The 24,597-nt window shown below is 45.9% G+C and overlaps 1 protein-coding gene across 1 annotated transcript; it reads left to right on the plus strand.

The window, feature by feature from the left end:
- Window positions 1–18,316: 18,316 nt before the first annotated feature.
- Window positions 18,317–23,851, plus strand: LOC143766848 (uncharacterized). Its single transcript, XM_077254835.1, has 4 exons — window positions 18,317–19,090; window positions 19,174–19,271; window positions 19,468–19,558; window positions 22,810–23,851. Exons 1-4 carry the CDS (start codon window positions 18,943–18,945, stop codon window positions 23,628–23,630), a joined length of 1,158 nt encoding a protein of 385 aa, XP_077110950.1. The 5' UTR covers window positions 18,317–18,942; the 3' UTR covers window positions 23,631–23,851.
- The last annotated feature ends 746 nt before the right edge of the window (window positions 23,852–24,597 follow it).

The following is a 24,597-nucleotide window of genomic DNA, read 5'->3' on the forward strand; positions in this document are numbered from 1 at the left end:
CTCTTTGCTGAATTTCAATACCATGTTCCTTGGCAAATACGATATCCATGAAATTGCCACCTGCACCAGAGTCAATCATAGCTGCACTGGAAATCCACTGTCCTGAACACAGGATCTTAATAGGGAGAGAACAGTGAGTTCTTTTCCTTCAGCTCCTTGGGGGGTGAAGTCATAGAAAGTGAATGGAATACAGCGTTTAAAGGCAGGCTACATTCAGAGATGTCAGATTCATCATCACAGTTATCGTACTCCCCTACTGCTGCTAGCACCTTGTTAGGCCGTCTAGGACACTTACGACAATTGATCAATAAGTGGTCAGACTGGCCGCAGTAGAAACATAGACTTTCACAAAGGCGATGCTCCCGGCGCTCATTGATCTCGCGTCTCTGAACTGAATCAATTTGCATGGGCACCTCCACCTCCCGAGATGTTTTACCTGCAGGCTCTTTGGAAGGAAGGGAAAAGTTAGAAATACGGCTATATGCAGCAAATTTCTCCTGCCTATGCTCAGTAAGGCGAATGTCAATGCTCACACAATGCTGTATAAATGTCTCTAGTTCTTGAGGTGACTCAGAGCGAGCTAGTTCATCTTTTATAATACTAGACAGACCCCTTTTAAAAATAGGCAATTGTGCATACCTGTCCCAATTGGTATCTACCGCTAATCTCCTGAATTCAGTGGCATACTCAATAACAGAAAGTTTAGCCTGGTGTAAAGACAACAAAGCAGATTCAGCGGTTGCACGGCGATTAGGATCATCAAACATTAATGCCATAGCGGCCAAGAAATCATCCAAGTCATTTAACCGTGGATCACGAGACTCAATCATCAGATTCGCCCAGGCGAGCGCTCGTGAGGTCAGTAGCATTATTACACACAATACTTTAGATCTATCAGTAGAAAAACGGTCAGCATGCACATCAAAATATAGCATACATTGATTCACAAAACCACGAAACTTGTCGCGATCACCAGTAAATCTGAATGGAGGCAACTTAGGTGGGCTAGCTGGTGGCGGTTGCCCAGAGGGTAAAGTCACTTGTGCAGCTATTTGCGTGCTTATGTCCTGAAAAGCCTGTCCATACTGGGACTCTATGCCAGCAAGTTGTTTTCCTGGGCTGCCATGCGATTGCTTAAGTCCTGCAAAGATTGTCCAAACACTTGTTGATTGTGTTCAAAGCTTCCAAACTTCTTTTGCAGACCTTCCACATCTTTCTGCAGTGATCTAATTATGGAAAACACCTGCTCTAATCTGCTCTCTGCAGTCATTGTTCCAGCAGTCTCCTTTTCTTTTTTTTTTTTTAGGCTAGAGTATCCTGTAATAATTATAGGGGATAACTCAGGAGACTCTTTGCATGGAACAAGACAACAGGACACAGTTTATAAGTGGTAAAGTTTATATTATAACACGGTCATTCAAAGAGGTGCAGAGAGAAACTCAAGTCCACAACACTTGGTGTAAATATTAAACGCAGCTTAGCAGTCAATAGGAAACTTCAGAGGAAAATGCAAACAAACTGAAAGTCTATGAAGCACAGTTATTCTTGAGTATACTTGACACGAATAAATCCTTGTCTTTAGTCCAGACACAGATAGATATGCTTATAAGGAAGTTCAAATCATAACTTAGCTCAACCAGGGAGGCCTGATTAATAGTCTCAGGTTTTGCAGAGCAGCAAACAGCTTACATGTCCAGCAAATGCAGATGGAAGTAACACGAGCAGCAGATGGAGGATTACTGAACACTGGTGTATGCAGCAGGAACTCCGAGCAGAGTGGCAGGATCTCCAACACAGGTTCATAGGAGCAGGTGCAGGTGCAAGGCCAGGGAGTAATCAGGAGCTGGATGCAAAGCAGAATACTCTAGCACAGACTGAAGGCTGGGGTGGAGTTTTATAGCAGGAAGACAAGTGCACATGAGACCAAAGACGCCATCTTGAAAAAGGGCAGTAATGCACAAAAGGTAATAAAAATTGTTCAGAGTCCTGACAAAGCTGTTCCATCCAGCATGTCCACATGAAAATTCCCTCTCTGAACCCTGCTTATACAGGTACTATACAGATGATCAGGTTTTTAAATACATCAGATAGGGATTATATACATTAGGTAGGACTGCTCTATATGGGTATACCTTGGCGATTGGTGGAGCAGCTTAGTAAACTTTTTTTTGCAAAAAAACGTATCAACTAAATACCCTGTTTTTTCCATCTTTTGACTTGGCACTTGCTTATTACTGTGATTTTTTTTACAACAGAGTATTTTTGACCTTACTGTGCTCTTTTGTGTCTTCAAGTTTCTTGGTGGTGTGTGAAAAGGTTCCTACAGATTTGTTCATTGTGCAAGTAGCCCATGTGTTTCTGGAACCATAGACTTATGCTGGAGACCTCTGGTTGTCATGCCAACCCATCGGTGAGCCGCGATCAAGTGACGGGATCACTGATCAGCGGGATTTCTGGCGTGCTTGCTGACATGTGCGAGAAAAGATGTGGCTCAGCGCTGGAGCCCACATCAAAGGGAGGGAGTCTGACATCGGCGTACATTTACGGCTGGTGTCGTGAAGGGGATTATTGTTAGAGACAGAAGTGATAATCAATCATGTATACATACATATATGTATGTGTGTATGAAGCCCCGCCCACTCCGCATAGCCACACTCACTCCACACGCAAAGCCCGTATAATATCTAATATATCTATTTCATAGGCACATCTTCTTGACAACAATAGCTTACAGTGCCTGTGTTGCCCATAGCAACCAATCACTAAGCATCTTTCATTTCACCAGAGCTGTTTAGAAGATGAAAGCTGAGCTGTGATTGGCTGCTATGAGCAACAGTTTTCCTTGTAGACAGTTGTGGTAACTGAGGCCTATTATTCTTCTCATTTTTATGGTGTTATCGTCCTTCTGTAAAGCTGGAAATAACACAATTTATTACCGCGACGACACAGACCACCCTCTGCCACAGACAGCAGGGGGCCCAGAATCAGGAACTTCTTTGTCTGGCATGAAGCATCTCATTAACTTCAACCACAGATTAAAGAAAGAAGCACAAGACGGATTTCTCCAACCCAGGAACCATTTTACTCGGTGTAACAGCGTCACCCTGACAATGCCGGGTTTACTGTACACCTATTTATACAGCTACAACTAATGCCGCTCTAAATGACTCCTTTACAATTTCTAACTAAATGGTATTACTGAAATGCTCTGTGCCGCGGGGACACTGCGCCTCCACCATGTACAGACGGGGGCAACCTGAAGATGACACACAGGTATATACTGTATACAGGGGAGAGGACACACAGGTATATACTATATACAGGAGGGGATGACACACAGGTACAGTACAGACCAAAAGTTTGGACACACCTTCTCATTTAAAGATTTTTAATTACTATGAAAATTACTATGAAAATTGTACATTCACACTGAAGGCATCAAAACTTTGAATTAACACTTGTGGAATTATATACTTAACAAAAAAGTTTGATACAACTGAAAATATGTCTTATATTCTAGGTTCTTCAAAGTGGCCACCTTTTGCTTTGATGACTGCTTTGCACACCCTTGGCATTCTCTTGATGAGCTTCAAGAGGTAGTCACCGGAAATGGTCTTCCAACAATCTTGAAGGAGTTCCCAGAGATGCTTAGCACTTGTTGGCCCTTTTGTCTTCACCCTGCGGTCCAGCTCACCCCAAACCATCTCGAGTGGGTTCAGGTCTGGTGACTGTGGAGGCCAGGTCATCTGGCGTAGCACCCCATCACTCTCCGTCTTGGTCAAATAGCTCTTACACAGCCTGGAGGTGTGTTTGGGGTCATATATATTTAGTCTGGCTGGGATAGCACACGCGCGAGGTCGCGTGTGCAACAGATATTAAGTGCAACAGTATAATGTGCTTGGCAGTTAGACAATGGCATTGAAGCTGATGTCCCTCTCTTCTTCACACAGGTAATTTATCTATCATCCATTTGTGTGCTGACTGCAAGTGTGAACAGAACCATTTCTAGCAAGCTTTGCTCATTGTAATTTATCCATCATCCATTTGTGTGCCGACTGCAAGTGTGAACAGAACCATATCTCGCAAGCTTTGCTCATGGTAATTTATCCATCACTCTTGTGTTGCTTTTTTTTCCCTGTGTTTTTGGTTTCTGATTTAAAGTGTTCAAAGCTTTTTTTTTTCTCCTTTTTTCCCAGTGTTTTATGGCCTTGTTAAGCATTGGTTGTGTACCCTGCATATTAATGCCTGCTCTGGCCTTATGCTAATTGGTTAGTTGCTGATTGTTGCCATTTGGTTCATTTCATATATATTTAGTCTGGCTGGGATAGCATGCGCGTGGGGTCGTGTGTGTAACAGTATAAAGTGCTTGGCAGTTAGACAATGGAAGTTTGACAGGGCAGGAGACGGGTAAGGTGCATAAGTTTTTCAAACAATCATGCTTCTTGGTCAGTCATACTACATTATGCCTTGATCATATCAATCTGCTTCTTATTTGTTTTTACTTCTGCTTTCTCACAACTCACCTGCCCTTTAACATATTCTCGGCACTCTATATCCACCCCTCCCTTCTCCCCTCTCCCATGTATAACTCTGAGGCTCTACTGACATTTCTTACCCACTTCAAACCAGCCACGACCTCCATGCAGCACTCAAAAGGTTCATACAAATCATCCCACCACCTGCTCTTTCTGTTTTTTTTCTTCTACTAGTTGCAGGAGACATCTCCCCCAACCCTGGGCCTCCCTCCACCAGCATACATTCCTCTCCTCCAGCTGCATATAGAAACCCTGCTAATCTTATTAACATTCAGTGCATGCCTTCTCCTATCACTTTCCACTGTGCTCTCTGGAATGCACGGTCTGTGTGTAACAAACAAATTAACTTGCATTCATGATCTTTTCCTCTCTAATTCCCTTAACCTTCTGGCTATTACAGAAACCTGGATCCAGCACTCAGACACCACCGCTGCTGCCGCTCTCTGGTTTGATGGGCTGAAATTTTCACATACCGCCAGACCTGAGAACAGACAGACAGATGTTGGTTTGCTCCTTTCATCACAATGTGCTTTCCAGGTCATCCCCCCGGTTCCCTCACTTACATTTCCTTCCTTTGAAGTCCCCGCCGTCACTCTTTAAGCCCTTCTCCTTGCAAGAGGCGGTTGTTTATCGCCCTCCGTGCTCCTGCCTGTTTCAAGACCACTTTGCCACCTGGCTTACTCACTTTGTATCCTGTGACATCCCCACCCTCATCACGGGAGACTTTAACATCCCCATCAATGATCCCCTCTCCCAATCTGCCTCTCATCTTCTTTCTCTAACTTCTTCATTCGGCCTCTCAGTTTAATAATTCTCCTACGCATGAGGATGGGAATACTCTGGACCTGGTTTTCTCCCGTCCCGGATCGCTGCCCAACTTTACTAACTCCCCTCTCCCGCTCTCGGACCACAAGAATTGTCTCTTCACCCAGGACACCTCCACTTACCACACTTATCGGAATACACGTACCATTAATACCCAGCAGCTTATAGACAACCTCCACACATCTTTAGCCCCCATCTCCTCCCTCTCCTGTCCAGACTTAGCATTGTCACACTTCAATAATACACTGAAGAATGCCCTAGATGAAGCAACACCTTCTACATGCAAAAAGACCCGACACTGACAATGGCAGCCCTGGCACACTATGCAAACACGCTTTCTAAAGCGTTGCTCAAGGTGTGCAGAGCGGCAGTGGAGAAAATCTCTCTTAGCATAAGTCTTCATCCACTATAAGTTCATGCTCAAAGCCTATAAATCTGCCCTTTATCTGACCAAACAATCCTACTTCACCACCCTCATTACCTCACCATCCAACAACCCAAAACGACTTTTTGAAACCTTAAACTCCCTCCTGAAACCTAAAGTACAGGCCCCCATCACCAACCTCAGTGGTGAGGACCTGGCCACTTATTTCCTAGAAAAAATCAACCACATCCATCAGGATATCTCAGCCCAATCTCCTCAGTGCCTGGATCCCCTTCCCTGCCACACCCCAAGCTCACTAAACATCTTTGAGCCTGTTTCAGAAGAAGTTTCCAAGCTCCTCGCTTCTGCTCGGCCTACAACCTGCAACTGTGACCCCATTCCTTCACATCTCCTGCATTCTCTCTCACCAGTGGTCACCACTCACCTGACTAAAATATTTAACCTCTCTCTTTCTTCGGGTATCTTTCCCTCCTCATGTAAACATGCCATCATAACCCCTTTACTTAAAAAGCCATCCCTGGACCAGAACTGCACTGCTAACTACAGACCTGTCTCTAACCTTTCCTTCGTCTCTAAACTCCTGGAACGTTTGGTCCACTCCCATCTAATCCGCTATCTTTTGGATAACTCTCTTCTCGAGCCCTTACAATCTGGTTTCCGCTCTTTACACTCCAGTGAAACTGCCCTCACTAAAGTCTCTGATGATCTAATAACAGCTATATCCAAAGGTCATTGCTCTCTGCTGAGTCTCCTGGATCTCTCTGCTGCATTTGATTCTGTGGATCACCAGCTCCTTCTCACTATGCTCCGCTCCATAGACCTCAAGGACACAGCCCTCTCCTGTTTCTCCTCCTACCTCACTGACCGCTCCTTCACTGTATCTTTTGCCGGCTCCTCTTCCTCTCCTCGTCCCCTTACTATCGGGGTTCCTCAGGGCTCAGTTCTAGGCCCCCTCCTCTTCTCTCTATACACGGCCCCTATTGGACAAACAATCAGCAGATTTGGGTTCCAGTATCATCTCTATGCTGAAGACACCCAATTATACACTTTTTCCCTGACATCACCCCAACCATAATTCAAAATACCAAGGATTGTCTGTCTGCTGTCTCTTACATCATGTCCTCCCTCTGTCTGAAACTAAATCTCTCCAAAACGGAACTTCTTGTGTTTCTCCCTTCTACTAACCTCACTCTACCAAACATCGAAATTACCCTGGAGGGTTCAGCCATAACTCCCAAGCAGCATGCCCGCTGTCTTGGGGTCATATTCGACACCGAACTTTCCTTTACTCCCTATATCCGATCACTCACTCGCTCTTGTCACCTGCATCTTAAAAACATCTCTAGAATCCGACCTTTTCTCACCTTTGAAACTTCTAAGATTCTTACTGTCGCTCTTATTCATTCTCGTCTGGACTACTGCAACTCTCTTCTGATCGGTCTCCCTCTTACCAAACTTTCTCCTCTCCAATCCATCTTGAATGCAGCAGCCAGGGTCATATTTCTGTCCAGCTGCTTCACCGATGCCTCCTTCTTGTGCCAGTCATTACACTGGCTACCCATTCGCTACAGGGTCCAATATAAACTCATCTCTCTCACCCACAAAGCTCTCCACAGTTCTGCACCGCCTTATATCTCCTCTCTCATCTCTGTCTATCGCCCTACACGTGCCCTAATGACCTAAGACTAACATCCCCCGTAATCAGAACCTCGTACCTCCGTCTCCAAGACTTTTCTCGTGCTGCACCAACTCTCTGGAATGCACTTCCCCAGACAATCAGACTGATACCTAGCCTCGACCTAATCAAGCGCGCTTTGAAAACCCATCTCTTCAAACAAGCCTACCACATCAACTAATCAGTAAACTAGCTTTGCCCTGTTTTCTCCTTCCAAATATTATTCTGAATCTGCACCCTACTATTCATCTGTCTCCACACCCTCCATTGCACATGATAACTGCACTTGATACTTGACTATTGCACTTAAACGCACAGGCTGATGACCAGACCAAGCAGATTTATATGAAAATCCCTATTTATTAGAATTGCCAGACCTGAAATAACAAGCACTTTTCACCTATTGAAAATCCTTGTAGATTGTAAGCTTGCGAGCAGGGACCTCACTCCTAATGTCACTGTTTAAATTGTCTTAACTTGTATTGAATATATTGTCTGTACATGTCCCCGCTTAATTGGAAAGAGCTGTGGAAAATGTTGGCGCAATATAAATAAAAAATTATTATTATTGTTATTATTGTCCTCTTGAAAAATAAATGATGGTCCAACTAAAAGCAAACCGGATGGAATAGCATGCCGCTGCAAGATGCTGTGGTAGCCATGCTGGTTCAGTATGCCTTCAATTTTGAATAAATCCCCCACACCATCACACCTCCTCCTCCATGCTTCACGGTGGGAACCAGGCATGTAGAGTCCATCCGTTCACCTTTTCTGCATTGAACAAAGACACCGTGGTTGGAACCAAAGATCTCAAATTTGGACTCATCAGACCAAATCACAGATTTCCACTGGTCTAGTGTCCTTTCCTTGTGTTCTTTAGCCCAAATAAGTCTCTTCTGCTTGTTGCCTGTCCTTAGCAGTGGTTTCCTAGCAGCTGTTTTACCATGAAGGCCTCCTGCACAAAGTCTCCTCTTAGCTGCTGTTGTAGAGATGTGTCTGCTGCTAGAACTCTGTGTGACATTGACCTGGTCTCTAATCTGAGCTGCTGTTAACCTGTGATTTCTGAGGCTGGTGACTCAGATAAACTTATCCTCAGAAGCAGAGGTGACTCTTGGTCTTCCTTTCCTGGGGCAGTCCTCATGTGAGCCAGTTTCTTTGTAGCGCTTGATAGTTTTTGCAACTGCACTTGGTGACACTTTCAAAGTTATCCCAATTTTTCGGACTAACTGACCTTCATTTCTTAAAGTAATGATGGCCACTCGTTTTTCTTTACTTAGCTGCTTTTTTTGCCGTAATACAAATTCTAACAGTCTATTCAGTAGGACTATCAGCTGTGCATCCACCAGACTTCTGCACAACACAACTGATGGTCCCAACTCCATTTTTAAGGCAAGAAATCCCACTTATTTAACCTGACAGGGCACACCTGTGATGTGAAAACCATTCCTGGTGACTACCTCTTGAAGCTCATCAAGAGAATGCCAAGAGTGTGCAAAGCAGTCATCAAAGCAAAAGGTGGCTACTTTGAAGAGCCTAGAATATAAGACATGATTTCATTTGCTTCACACTTTTTTGTTAAATATATAATTCCACGTGTTAATTCGTAGTTTTGATACCTTCAGTGTGAATGTACAATTTTCATAGTCATGAAAATACAGAAAAATCTTTAAATGAGAAGGTGTGTCCAAACTTGGTCTGTACTGTATATATTTGTAAGATCCATCATACCGGTTATATGGTGAATTCGTAATATTTTTCTCTTTAGAAAAGTTCCTTGAAAAAGGCCTTAAAGGCCGAAACGTTGGGAATATTATTTCTGTTCATTCATTGGTCGGCTGCGAACCACAATAAGCTACAAAATATTTTCTTTTCCATCATATGGACGGAGTCTTTTTGGATATATTTTGAGTGCTTAAGGTAGTCTTGATTATAGTGACTTTATTTTTCCTTAACGGGAACCTGTCACCCCAAAAATCAAAGATGAGCTGCGGCCACCGGCATCAGGGGCTTATCTCCAGCATTCTGTAATGCATTCTGTAATGCTGTAGATAAGCCCCCTATGTAACCTGAAAGATGAGAAAAAGAGGTTAGATTATACTCACCCAGGGGCGGTCCGGGTCCGATGGGTGTCGCGGTCCGGTCCAGCGCCTCCCATCTTCTTAAGATCCTCTTCTAGTCTTCACGACGCAGCTCCGGCGCAGACGTACTTTGTCTGCCCTGTTGAGGGCAGAGCAAAGTACTGCAGTGCGCAGGCACCAGGAAAGGTCAGAGAGGCCCAGCGCCTACTCTCGTGGCCGGCGGTACTGGCCCAGGGCCCCTCATGTTACAACAGCGTGTCTGACGTTGGGTGCGCACCACCACCGCCAGAGACACTACATTGTACTATGAGGGACCCAGTGGCAATGCCGTCGGCCAAAAGCGGGCACACCCACCTCTTCAGACAAACAGCACTCTCACGGGTGCTTGCGCCAAGTGGTGACCACGGCCCCGTGGGGGGAGTCAGCCCATTTATGGAGGTGTAAAAATGTCATATGCTGGACATACAGCAGCTGCAAATGGAGAAATTGGAACACTCAGTAAGACCAGTCCAAAAGCAAGACCTTTTTACAGGAAAGCTAGGTGTCAGCCGGGAAAGGTGGGGCAAAATAATTAGAAATCCATGATTGGTTCATTTTAATGAAGGTTAGATCATCAACATTTTGGGTAGCCAGACGACTCCTTTCGGTCAGTATTGAACCAGCAGCACTGAATACTCTTTCTGATAGCACACTAGCTGCTGGGCAAGCAAGCTCCTGCAATGCATATTCTGTGTTATGACCTGGTGGTTAAGGAGCAACATGGGACAAGCTCTGAGGAGGTGGTATCTGTACTGACCGCAGTTCCTGATCCTAACACCAACACTAGAAGTAGCCGTGGGATGTTCCTGTCACTCCCTAGACACCTCGTCACAGCCTGAGAACTAACTACCCCTAAAGATGGAAACAGGAAGCTATCTTGCCTCAGAGAATATCCCCAAAGGAAAGATAGCCCCCCACAAATATTGACTGTGAGTGGAGAGGGAAATGACATACACAGAATGAAAACAGGATTTAGCAAAGGAGGCCAAAACTACCTAGATAGACAAAGCAGGAAAGGATACTGTGCGGTCAGTATTAAAAGCTAAAAATAATCTCCACACCGACTCACGGTGTGGAGGGGCAAATCTGCTTCCCCAGAGCTTCCAGCTAAGCTGAATATATCATACTGACAAGCTGGACAAGAAAAAACATAAGAGCTGAACGATTAAGTCCACAGCAAGTGGACAACCAAAAGAACAAGCAATGACTTATCTTTGCTGAAGCAGGCTATCAGAGAAATCCAAGGAGAGATCTGAATCCAACCAAGAAACATTGACAGCTGGCAGTGGCTGAAGACTAGAGCCAGGCTAAATAGCAGAGCCAGGAGAGAGGATCAGTGGAAGCAGCTTCTAATACTAAACCCAAGGAGCAGCAGTTCCACTCAAAACCACCGGAGGGAGCCCAAGGGCAGAATTCACAAAAGTGCCATTTACAACCACCGGAGGGAGCCCAAGAACGGAATTCACAACAATTCTGCCAATTCAGGCCAGCTGTCTATTTTGGATGCCCAGTAATCAAATGGGAATGACGGGTGAGGGAGAACATAGATAAGGGAGGAAAAATAGTTAGTAACCATACTGGACAAATGTTGTCTCCTGTCACTTTGAATTGATGCTGCAGTACCTGTCCTGTCTGCGGTCATTGCGAAATCACTCCACAACCTGGTCAGAAAACCCCTCTGTCCAACGCCACTTCTGATTTGTGCACCTCTAACACCTCTGTCATGTTGCCCCCTGCAGCTCGTGTGAGAACCATCAGCGCCGCTGTGTGCTGGGAATGCCTGAACCAAACGGTCTACAAGAGTTGCTTGTTTGGTAGCCAATATTTGCTCAAGGTTTTCATGTGGCATGATATTTTGCAATTTCCCTTTGTAGCGTGGATCCAGGAGGCAGGCCAACCCGTAATCGTCATCGGTCATCATTTTTATAATGCGTGGGTTCCTTTTTAGGATGCGCAAGGCATAATCCGCCATGTGGGCCAATGTTCCAGGTGTCAATTCACTGCTTGTGCTGGGTTGAGGAGCACTTTCTGGCAAATCAACGTCACTTGCCACACTCAAAAACCCTGACCCTAACCTTGCAACGCCACCAGTTTCTATTGCCCCCTGAGAAGCTTCCTCATCCAAAAAATATTCATCCCCATCATCCTCCTCATCCTCCTCCTCTACGCCCGCCACCTCGTCCAGTAGACTTCCCTGACCAGACAATGGCTGACTGTCATCAAGGCTTCCCTCGTCCTCGGCTGCAGACGCCTGCTCCTTTATGTGCGTCAAACTTTGCATCAGCAGACGCATTAGGGGGATGCTCATGCTTATGATGGCATCATCTGCACTAACCAGGCGTGTGCATTCCTCAAAACACTGAAGGACTTGACACAGGTCTTGTAGCTTCGACCACTGCACACCTCCATGTCTGCCATCCAACTGCCTGCCCGTGTATGTGTATCCTCCCACATATACATAACAGCACGCCTCTGTCCGCACAGCCTCTGAAGCATGTGCAGTGTGGAGTTCCACCTTGTTGCAACGTCGATTATTAGGCGGTGCTGGGGAAGCTTCAAAGATCGCTGATAGTTCAGCATACGGCTGGAGTGTATGGGTGAACGGCGGATGTGCGAGCAAAGTCTGCGCACCTTCAGGAGCAGGTCGGGTAACCTCGGATAACTTTTCAGGAAGCACTGCACCACCAGGTTCAAGGTGTGAGCCAGGCAAGGAATGTGTTTCAGTTGTGAAAGGGCTATGGCAGCCATAAAATTCCTTCCGTTATCACTGACTACATTGCCTGCCTCAAGATGTACACTGCCCAGCCATGACTGAGTTTCTTGCTGCAAGAACTCGGACAGAACTTCCGCGGTGTGTCTGTTATCGCCCAAACACTTCATTCCCAACACAGCCTGCTGATGCTTGCCACTAGCTGTTCCATAATGGGACACCTCGTGTGCAACAGTGGCAGGTGCGGATGGAGCGGTCGTGCGACTGCGGTCTGTGGATGAGCTCTCGCTTCTGCTGGAGGACAAGGAGGAGGAGGGGGGGCGAACGCCTACAGCCAACTGTTTCCTAGACCGTGGGCTAGGCAGAACTGTCCCAATATGGCTGTCCCCTGTGGACCCTGCATCCACCACATTAACCTAGTGTGCCGTGATGGACACGTAACGTCCCTGGCCATGCCTTCTGGTCCATGCATCTGTTGTGAGGTGCACCTTTGTACTGACAGATTGCCTGAGTGCATGGACGATGCGGTCTTTTACATGCTGGTGGAGGGCTGGGATGGCTTTTCTCGCAAAGAAGTGTCGACTGGGTATGTCGTAGCGTGGTACTGCGTAGTCCATCAGGGCTTTGAAAGCTTCGCTTTCAACTAACCGGTAGGGCATCATCTCTAACGAGATAAGTCTAGCAATGTGGGCGTTCAAACCCTGTGTACGCGGATGAGAGGATGAGTACTTCCTTTTCCTAACGAGAGTCTCTTGTAGGGTGAGCTGGACTGGAGAGCTGCATATGGTGGAACTAGCGGGGGTGGTGGTGGACATGGCAGACAGAGAGGGTTGGTGAGGTGATGGTATTCTTGCTGTTGGCCTACATACAGTGTTTCCTACCAAGAACCTGGTGATTCCCTGATTGCTTTGGCCTTGCGACGATACCTCCACATTTGCTGCAGGTGGTGTGGTAAACGGTGTGCTTACAGTGAGGGAAGGAATGTAGCGTTGCTGACTAGCTTCATTGTGAGCGGGTGCAACAACGTTACGGGACGTTTGGTAGTTACTCCAGGCTTGCAAGTGCATGGTGGTTAAAGGTCTACGCATGCAAGTTGTATTTAGATTTTTCACATTCTGACCTCTGCTAAAGGTCCTTGAGCATTTCTTACAAATGACTTTGCACTGATCATTCGGATCTTGGTTAAAAAATTGCCAGACTGCACTCTTCCTACTATTGAATACCTTTTTCAGGCATTGCACACTGAGCTACTTTAACCGGATGGCCACGCTGTCCTACAACTGTTTTTGGTTTTGACACACGTTTTTGCCCAGATACGGGCCTGCCAGATGAAAGCTGTTGCGATGTTGATGCCTGCTGCGGCTCCTCCTCCTCCACTTCAGAGCTACTGCCGGCGGCACCCTGTTCCCCCAATGGCTGCCAATCGGAGTCAACAACTGGGTCATCCATCACCTCCTCTTCTATGTCCTGTGCATCTTCCTCTGTGTCACCGTGTAAGCCGGTGCTATAGCGTTAGGGACGGGGCACCATAGTCTCATCAGGGTCAGATTCTGGCTCAGTACACTGCGAGGGCAATGTTGTGATCGGAGTCAATAGAACAGCATAATAATCTAGCTGTGGCTGTGCATCTGTGCACTCCATGTCCGATTCATCTTGTAATGGGCATGGCCTGTTAACAATTTCCCTTTCTAACCCAGGCACGGTATGTGTAAAAAGCTCCATGGAGTAACCTGTTGTGTCGCCTTACGCATCCTTCTCTGTTGTTCTGGGTGAAGGACACAAGGAAGCGACTTGTTCCTGACCGGGAGCATCCACTGACGACGCACTGCTTTTAAATTTTGCACTTTCCGAAGAGGAGGCGAAAGAGGTAGAGGCAGAGTCAGCAAGGAAAGCAAAAACTTGTTCCTGCTGCTCCGGCTTTAAAAGCTGTTTTCCTACTCCCAGAAAAGGGAGCGTTCGAGGCCTTGTGTAGCCAGACAATGACGCTGGCTCAACAACTCGAGACTTAGGTGCTATATTGCTTTTCCCACGACCACCTGATGCTGCACCACCACTACCGTCATTACCAGCTGGCAATGACCGACCACGGCCATGACCTCTTCCACCAGACTTCCTCATTCTTGGAAAAATGTAACCAAACTAACAACCGTTATATGGTACTGTAAAACCAGGTAGAAGGTGTATGTAAACTTGTTGTGAGTTTAAATCTCTCTTTATAGGTGTGTGAGACAGCAGGAAAAAATCAGGCCCACTGTATTACACTACAGTTAGAGTGGCAGAAAGTGGATGACAGATATATCAAAAAATACAAGGGCTGTAGTCGAATTTCAATCTCCCTACAATGATCAAAGGACAAGTATGGCAGCAATAAAAAGGACTGCTGCACACAAGAGTGTGGACAAAGAAACAAGAGAACTGTGCAGAAAAGGAGCAACAGGATTTTTGCTTTGAAAAAAGCAGTTGGTTTGCACAGCGGCGTACAAACAGCAATGCAGCTATCAGGGAGCCTAAGGGTATGTGTGCGCATTCAGGATTGCTTCAGGATTTGGTCAGGATTTTATGCAGGTAAAATCCTGACCAAATCTGCACCTGAGGTCACTGGCAGGTCACCTGCGTTTTCCTTGAGTTTTTTCTGCAATGTAAGGACATGCTGCGTTCTTAAAAGACGCGCCGCATGTGAGTTTTCTCGGGTGTGCCGCATGCGTCTTTTACTGCATAGTGGAGACAGGATTTCATGAAATCCCCTCCAGTATGCTGTAACATCTGGACGCTGCATTTTTTATGCATGCTGCTCAACGCTGCGTCAAAAACGCAGCGTTTCCTGAACGTGGAAACATACCCTTAGAATGCAGCCTAATAAGCTACAGAGCTGATGCACCCCAAAAAAACCTCCACTGTCCCTGCAAAGAAAAGGTGGTGTAGGACAGTGGAAATCGCTACAGTACAAGCGGTTTGGGGGTTAATATTCCCTTCCTAACATCCCTGCTTCAGACGAAGCTACAGCAACCTCTCCCTATGCTCAGATCGGAAGAAGTAAGATGGCGGTCGGCGTGCATGCCCCTTTATAGCCCCTGTGATGCCGCAGAAAGCAAGCCAATCACTTTAATGCCCTTCTCTAAGATGGTGGGGACTGAGACCTATGTCATCACGCTGCCCACACTCTGCGTCCACCTTCATTGGCTGAGAAATGGCGCTTAACACGTCATGTGAAACGCAACTTTGGCGCGAAGATCGCCGACCGCGTGGCCGATCCCACACTGGGATCGGCTCGGGTTTCACGAAACCCGAGTTTGCCGAAAGTCGGTGACTTATGAAATTGACCGATCCGTTTCGCTCAACCCTACTGTCGAGTACTTGGGGGCGGGGGGCGTTCAGCCAAACTCTGTCACCTTCTTAGATGTCATGTTTGCTTTTCACAGCAGCAAGTGGTTAAACCACCAGGGTTTTTGTTGAAGCCTCATCTGTGCCGTCCTGCGGTGCACATCTATGTTCTGGTGCACAAAAAGATTTATTTATTTTTAATAAATGTTTAACATGTTAAAAATTATAAAATGTGTCTTCTGCTTTTTCCATGTTTTTTTTTCTTTTTACAAGATTTGTTGGAGCCAATTTTGTTTAGAAACATTTTAATATCATTTTTTTTCTGTTTTTTTTTCTTGTAATATAGGAAAGCCTAAGGCTAGAAATAAACCCCATAAATCACTGTACATGGAGACTTTGGGATCAGATCATTTCTGTCCGCGTTGATTTTGGAAACAGAAAAGCTTTTCTAAAAGCCTCAAACTTCTGTGTGTGAATCAGAGCTGAGATCTAACGTGATAGAAGATTACAGTGCGGGGAAGACGGGAAACCTTCATATAGACGGCCGGTGGTGATGGAGTCAGTGACCGACTCTGGCCAAATATGTCTCTAGAGCCGTAGTAGAAGATGAAGATGTCGTCCTCATCATGAAGTAGTTATTTCTCATGTCGCGTGTAATGAATGTCTCCTGCAGTATTGCTAATGCCGATTCCAGGGTCGGTAAATGAGACGAGAATTAGCGTTATGGAAGATGAGTCTATGAGGAACGTATTCAGCTGCCGACTCCGAGGAGGAAACTGCTTGTTGTCTGTGGCCTAAATATATAGGATTTATTAGTAGATGTAAAGAAGGAAACTAAATACTGTAAAATAATAAATCTCCTCATATGTTTCCCTTATTATCTCCAGTAATTGTATTATTACAGGATTCTTATGGTGTTACATCGGCTCATCTTCTCATTCAGGTCTCTACAATATCGGATCCTCGCAGTGAAGATCTTCTACAAAAGAAAATTTTCCTGATTTACCCATCAAAGATGGATATGGACAGAGACAAGATGGCGGAGAGGATATTACACCTCACCCTAGAGATCCTCTTCCGGCTTACTGGAGAGGTGAGAGATTCTGATGACGTCACATTACATCATTCTTATCTATGGGAATAACAGATGGACAGAACTGGAGAGGTGAGGACTCTGGAAATGTCTGTAGTGAGATTTATTAATGTGTCTCTCCATTACCAGGATTACACAGTGGTGAAGAAGACCTCTAGTGAGCGCTGTCAGGACCCTGTGTCTGAGGGATGGGGAAGACCCCTGAGCCCAATCACGGGGCCTCCACCTCACCCCCTGCAGGGCCGGTTTTAGACAAAGTGGGGCCCTAGGCAAAATTCAAAGTGGGGCCCCAAATTCTGAAACATTGCACTAACCACACTACAGTCAATTCAGTGCATTGAAGTGAGTTTTTAACTAGTAGCAACATCTTTAACCCCCAAGAAGCCACTAAATAGCAAAGACAAAATTTCTGTCCAAGGAGTAAAACATGGTGCGGGCCCGAACAGCGATAGAGTAACTGAACCTGCGTCTCAGAGGCAGGTTCAGTTAGGCTACGTTCACATTTGCGGTCAGCGCCGCAGCGTCGGGCGCCGCAGCGGCGCCGCATGCGTCATGCGCCCCTATACTTAACATGGGGGCGCATGGACATGCGTTGTGCTGCGTTTTGCGCCGCATGGCCGCAAGCGTTGGACGCAAGAAACGCTTCAAGTTGCATTTTTTTTGCGTCCAACTTGCGGGCAAAAAGGACGCATGCGGCGCAAAACGCAGCGTTTTAGCGTGCGTTTTGCCGCATTTTCGTTTGCGTTGTGCGCTGCGGCGCCGACGCTGCGGCGCACAACGCAAATGTGAACGTAGCCTTACTGCACAGGCAGAAACCTGCCACTGGGGCCGGGAGCAGAAGAGATGGGGCCCAATATGGTGTCATTAGGATAATCATCGCAATTATCTTGCATGAGAGAATATACACTAGTGTGAGCGACCCCTATAAGGATATGTGCACACGTTGTGGATTTGGCTGCGGATCTGCAGCAGACTTGGCCCTGCGGATTCGCAGCAGTTTTCCATGTGATGTACAGTACTATGTAAACCTATGGAAAACCAAATCCGCTGTGCCCATGCTGTGGAAAATTCCACACGGAAACGCTGCGGTTTATTTTCCGCAGCATGTCAATTCTTTGTGCGGATTCTGCAGCGTTTTACATGTATTCCATAATAGGAATACAAAGGTGTAAAAACGCAGGTGGAATCCAAACAAAATCTGCATAAAATCCGCAGATAATCCGCGGTGAATCTGCAGATAAAACGCAGGGGTTTTACCTGCTGATTCTTCAGAATCCACGCGGAAAAATCCGCAATGGAATCCGCAAAGTGTGCACATATAGCCTCACAGAACAAAGTGGTCCCGTGGCTAGCGATCAGTGACATCATCACTCCTGGTGCCAGCGCACACTGCAGAGCGGCCTGTGCAGGATGCTGACAAGTGACAGTAGGTATCATTCATTTTTTTTATATCACTTTTTTTTTTCATTTCTTTTTTACGTTAATTACATTGTAGTTTTGGTTGTGTTGCTGACTGCGCAGACTGTGTGACTGGTGTGGTAGTGCAGACAGTTGAAAAAAACTCACCAGTAAGCAGTGAAGTGTCTTCTGATATGGGAAGGGAACACTTGTCTTCTGGGTGGCAGCACAGCTCCTGCATTTTTGTGTCCCTGACAGGGGCTGCTGAATGCTGTGCAGCCTCAGGACAACGTCAGTGGTCAGGTTACCGTGTCACATAGGAAGGTCCTGCCGCTGAACAGCAGCTGCAGTGCCAGCCCAGGACACAGTATAAAGTATAACCTGAAGCCTGCTGCACAGTGAGGATGGACGGCCACAGCGGAAGAACAGGAGAACATGCAGAACGCAGGTCAGGTCAGTATAACACGCCTGACTGCTCCTGCCTCAGGGATTGCAGCCGCTGAGCCGACATAGATAACACAGACAAGGCAGTGCAGCGCCGCCGCCCGCCAGGAAACACTCACAATTGCAGAACAGATAAGAGACAGATGCACTTATGTCTGCCTCTTCTGCAAAGCAAAGCACTGCCTTGTGCTATTTTAATTGTAAGCAAGCTCCATTGTGGTCATGGAACCAGCAGGGGGCCCTTGGAGGAGCGGGGGCCCCAGGCAGCTGCCTGGTCTGCCTGTGCTAAACGCCGGCCCTGACCCCCTGATCCATGAGGACGTCAATGACCAGAAGATCCTAGAACTCACCTACAAGATGATTGAGCTGCTGACTGGAGAGGTGACACTGCTGGGAATGCTGGGACATTATACAGTAACGCTATGAAGGGATCGGGGGGATGACGGTATCATTGTATGTGTCAGGTTCCTATAAGGTGTCAGGATGTCGCTGTCTATTTCTCCATGGAGGAGTGGGAGTATTTAGAAGGACACAGAGATCTGTAAAGAACATCATAATGGAGGTTCCCCAGCCCCTCACATCTCCAGGTAATAGACAGGACTAAATACACGCGGCCTATAATTATCTGTATGTAAAGAATGAATTCAGTCCCTGTATGTGTTTCCTCCAGATCAATCCAGTAAGAGGACAACACCAGAGAGATGTCCCCGTCCTCCTCTTCCACAGGACTGCAAGCAAGAAAATCCCAATGCTCCTCAGGATCATCAGGTAGATGGAGAGAAGGTGTCAGGAGATCTCCCCTATGAAGTGTAGATGCTGGTGAAGGTTTTACGCTCAGTCTTGTTATATCCTCCAGTATTATGTTTTATACTTGTGGAATGAGAACGGTGGAGATGGCAGGATTAGAGCTGGTCATAGATGGGACTTCTCCATCTGTTGGTGACTTTTATAATATTTGTTTCAGGGTGAAGATCTGACCCATATTAATACTACAGAGACATATGTGAGGGGGGATGAGTGGTGTAAACAGGAGATTCCTACATATGACTACCCAGGTGAGTAGTAACCACTAAATGCAGAGAGGTCACAGATTCTTCTCAGTCACCGGCTGTGGCTGCTTTATCGGTGGTGTAGTCCGGCCGTATTACCATGATCACCATGGATTCTGGCTGATGAACTGGGACACACATAAATTTGTTTGTAGGATATTATGCTCTAGCAAGCTATCTGTCAAACAAATTAAAAAAAATTGATTGGTCCAAATTTTCCACCTCCACATTTATACCAGGAATGGCAATAAAATTAGGGATGACTGGAGTAGCCGAATCCGAATCCTCCCATCTGGGAAATGCTACATCAAGATGCAAAGCCCTTTGGACATTGGTGTGCGCCAACTCACGAGCACTAGGGACATTGCTAGTACTGGGCATTGTTCCCTGAGTTGGAGACATTTCTCCAGAAGCGCTATTTGTCCTTGTTGTACTGGTCCTTGTGTGTGAGGATGGACCAGAATCACTGCTCATTTCTGAGCTATCACTGTCGCTGCTACTAAAGCCCTCGAAATCCACATCTCCATCCGGCACATAAAAGTCAGAACATAATAGTGCATAAGCCTCCTCTACACTATAATACTGATGGGCCATTTTATTTATTTATTTATTTTTTTTTCGGAAATAGAAAACATTGACGTGACCAAATTATTGGGGAGACAATTGAGAAAATCTTAATTGTTTAGCCTAACCCTAACTTTAGAATAAACCCTAACTTTAGCCCCAACACTAACCCTAACTATAGCACTAACCCTAACTTGCCTTATCTGTTTTTTTTACTTTATAACAAGATGGCTGACTGACTCAGCTGTTGCCAGCAGCACTTGTAACACTGTTTCTCCTCTAATCTCTCACTGATAGGAGATCTGAGGAGAAACAGCGTTTTTATGAGGCAGATCGCCCGGGAAAGTTAATTGCTACAACACACTTTCTTAGTGATTTGTCTCATTGGCTGGTGTGACGCTGACGTCATCACGACCTGAACCAATCAAGTCTCAATGAGGTCGGGGGTCACAGGATGTGTTGTGCGCCAGAATCCCCGCGTTATAAGGTACATGGGGGTCCCGATGAGCACAAAACCGCCGACCGTAGACAAACGGTAGATAAACGTCGGCGCTAGCAGGGCTTTGTGCAGCGCTGACGTTTATCTACCGTTGGCGGTCACAAAGCGCTTAAGTTAAGGGTATCCTCATTTCTGTCCAGGCCTATTTCCGGAGTTTTATTTTTTTTTTAATTATGTGGAAGCATAGTTGAAAAGCAATGTCTGACTTTTATTTGTTCATTTTCATAGATTTTTGATTTATTACTTTTGTCAGATTCAAGTTATTTCTGTGACCATTGTGGGGTTTTCTGTCATTAAACGAGGGGTACCAACAGTTCTGACCACGTGTGTAGGAGGAGTGAATATTTTGAATCCACATCCACTTTCTGGAAGTTAGCACGAAGTGGATGTCAAAATTACACATTTGCCATTTTATTACCCACAACATAGTGCCCAGATTGTGCTCCAGGAGACACACACCGCAGAGTAAGTGGATTCTTCTCACTATAATATTGCTAAATACAGGGATCCTAAATGGTGTTTGAGCACACTGCAAGACTCAGAAGGGAGAGCGGATTTTGCTGGATTGGTTTATAGAAACTTTGTTGCTTTTCAACAGCCTTTGAGCTACTAATAGTGTGGGAACCTGTTTTTCAAAGCTAGCAAAAGTGTGAGATGGGTCACACCTATACAATACCCTCAGGCATATCAGTAGAATATAGCACGGAGAGTCTCCCAATAATTAAAACGTAACTTTTAATCACTTAGATAAAATGGACAAACTAACATGACACAATTAACACATGTGAATAAGGTGCTCATGCAAACCAGTGCTCAAGATAAAAATTGGTTTGGTCTCACCAATGGAAACAGACAAATGTCCACAGCAGATTCCTCCTGTTGCTTTCTCTAAATAGGAGGGGAGGAAAGAGAGGGAGGGGGGTATAGGGCTTTACTAAACTCCCTGTCGTGCCCCTTGTATTGCCCCTGTCCTAACAAGGACAGGCCCCAAGTATACCCTGCTAGGGACAATCACCATCCACTACATCTAATATATAGGTCTCCCTACGCGTTTCCTCTCCAGTCACAGGGATTCATGACTACCCGTAGGCAGTGACACAAATTGTCACACCCATTGATAGGTACCCTGGCACTGCGGGGTTACCTAGAAGATGGACACTTAATTTTTTGCATACTTTATGTTCCATTGGCTTTAATCAACTCCCCTAATGAATTCCTGTGACTGGGGAGGAAACACGTATGGAGACTTATATATTATATGTAGTGGATGGTTGTTGTCCCTAGCAGGGTAAACTTGGGGACTGTCCTTGTTAGGACAGGAGCAATACAAGGGGCACGACAGGGAGTTTAGTAAAGCCCTATATCCCCTCCCTCTTTCCTCTCCTCCTATCTAGAGAAGGCAACAGGAGGAACCTGCTGTGGACATTTGTCATTCCCATTGGTGAGACCAAACCAATTTTTATCTTGAGCACTGGCTTGCACGAGCACCTTATTCACATGTGTTAATTGTGTCATGTTAGTTTGTCCATTTTATCTTAGTGATTAAAAGTTACGTTTTAATTATTGGGAGACTCTCCGTGCTATATTCTAACCTCTGTTTATCCATTGATCGATGATGGACCTGACAGGGGACTTGTTTTTTTGTGAGATGAGAATTGGTATTATTTTTGCCTAACACAGAAAAAAAAAGGTATATTTCAGCTCACCCTTAGTTCATCTGTGCGATGTGGTATCAGTCCGAGCACGGAAACAAAGTGTTGCTGCCACAACACTGGTTGACCTGTAGAAAAAGAAGATGTGGATCCAGCTCCAAGGATAAAATGTAGAAACTTTATTAGATCACATTAAAATGCTGCAGAGACATGACCTGCATGGTGGGTAACAGAGAGCAACCAGCACCTGACTGGACGCGTTTCGAGCAACAAGTGTGCCCTTAGTCCTCAGTCATTATTTTTGCCTACATAACATTGATTGATTCTTTTTATTCAATATTTGGGAGGCAGAATGAACAAACAGTTGAACACCACACACTACTGGTTCATCCAACAAGGTTTTCTATTAGACTGTGAACAGTCATTGTTTGGTAAATAAAGTTTTTACATAGCTGGCCATTTTTATGGATGGTTTAAGTTGAAATGTTCAAAAATATAAAACTCAAGGATATTTTATTAAAATTTTTTTTTTTTTATCTTAGCAGATGACTGTACCAGGAGATCAGAGGGACAGTTGACATCTTCAGTTTTTAAATATGATGATCTTGAGATCCTACAAGATACAACTGAAGGGAATGCCATTACTCCAGATATATCATCATCCATTCACAGCAAAGATCTGTCATCTGGTCCTATGAAACAGGTCCCATCTTCTGATTCATTGCTAACTACTAAGGAAAATCAAAGTCATAAACGAGGCATTAAAAGACAATCTGCTTCTAAAGCAAATAAGTCATTTTCCTGTTCAGAATGTGGGAAAGGTTTTAACCAGAAATGGAATCTTGTTAGTCACCAGAGAACTCACACAGGGGAGAAGCCTTTTTCCTGTTCAGAATGTGGGAAATGTTTTAACCAGAAATCAAATTTGGTTAAACACCATAGAACTCACACAGGGGAGAAGCCTTTTTCCTGTTCAGAATGTGGGAAAGGTTTTAACCAGAAATGGCTTCTTTTTTCTCACCAGAGAATCCACACAGGGGAAAAGCCTTTTTCATGTTCAGAATGTGGGAAATGTTTTAACCAGAAATCAAATTTGGTTAGTCACCATAAAACTCACACACAGGAGAAGCCTTTTTCCTGTTCAGAATGTGGGAAATGTTTTAACCAGAAATCAGATTTGGTTAGGCACCATAGAACTCACACACAGGAGAAGCCTTTTTCCTGTTCAGAATGTGGGAAATGTTTTAACCAGAAATGTCATCTTGTTAGTCACCAGATAACTCACAAAGAGGAGAAGCCTTTATCCCAGGGGTGGGCAATTAATTTTGCCATGGGGCCGCATGAGAAATTGAGATGGTTTTAGAGGGCCGGACTAATATAATTACCTTATTTTTCGGACTATAAGACGCACCGGACCATAAGGTGCACCCCAAATTTGGGGTGAATATTGCAGAAAAAAGATTTTTTATAAGATGGGGGTCCGTCTTATTGTCTGAATTTACAGTATCTTAGGCTACTTTCACACTAGTGTCGTGCACTGCACGTCGCTATGCGACGTTGCAGCGCACCGACGCACAGTGTGGAAGCGCCGCACAATGGGGGCAATGGATGCTGTTTTACATCACATATGCTGCCCCATTGTGATGTGCGGGGAGGCGGGGACACTCACGACGCACAACAAAAGTTACATGTAACTTTTTTTGTGCCGACGGTCCGACGCAACCGTCGCATGACGGTTGCGACGTGTCGCACTGCGTCGCTAATTCAAGTCTATGGAGAAAAAAACGCATCCTGCAAGCAATTTTGCAGGATGCGTTTTTTCTACAGAACGACGCTAGTGTGAAAGAGGCCTTACCTGAGGGCTGGCGGTGGCAGAGCAGGGTCACAGGAGGCATGGTGTCGGCAGAGGTGGGGTGATGCGGTGTGGCGTGCACCTGAGCAGGGTCCCTTCCTGCTTAGGTGGGCGACGCCACGGCCTGGTGTCCATGGGGGGGTTGCAGCAGTGGTGTGGCGACCGCAGAGGTGCGGCATGGCGTGCGCAGGGTCCCTTCCACTGGTGAGGTGACGCAGCGGCCCGGAATTCAATGTGAGCAGCAGAGCCGGGTTGAATATCGGTGGCGGCGGCCATCTTCCCGAGGCCGCGCGTGCGCAGATGGAGTGCTCTGCTTCGCGGGGCTTCAGGAAAATGGCCGCGCGTGCGCAGATGGAGATCGCGGCGGCCATTTTCCTGACGCCGAGATCTAAATCTGCAAACTCGGCTTCAGGAAAATGGCCGCCGCGACGTCCATCTGCGCACGTGCGGCCTCCCGTGGCCATTTTCCTGAAGCCCC

This window comes from Ranitomeya variabilis, chromosome 4, assembly GCF_051348905.1.
Source record: "Ranitomeya variabilis isolate aRanVar5 chromosome 4, aRanVar5.hap1, whole genome shotgun sequence".
Taxonomy (NCBI): Eukaryota; Metazoa; Chordata; class Amphibia; order Anura; family Dendrobatidae; genus Ranitomeya; species Ranitomeya variabilis.

Excerpts from the sequence above, each read along its gene's own strand:
- LOC143766848 (XM_077254835.1), top strand. The coding sequence starts at position 18,943 with ATGACGGTATCATTGTATGTGTCAGGTTCCTATAAGGTGTCAGGATGT. Across the intron at positions 19,091-19,173 it reads CCAGCCCCTCACATCTCCAG|ATCAATCCAGTAAGAGGACA; the intron begins GTAATAGACAGG and ends TGTTTCCTCCAG. Across the intron at positions 19,272-19,467 it reads ATGCTCCTCAGGATCATCAG|GGTGAAGATCTGACCCATAT; the intron begins GTAGATGGAGAG and ends TATTTGTTTCAG.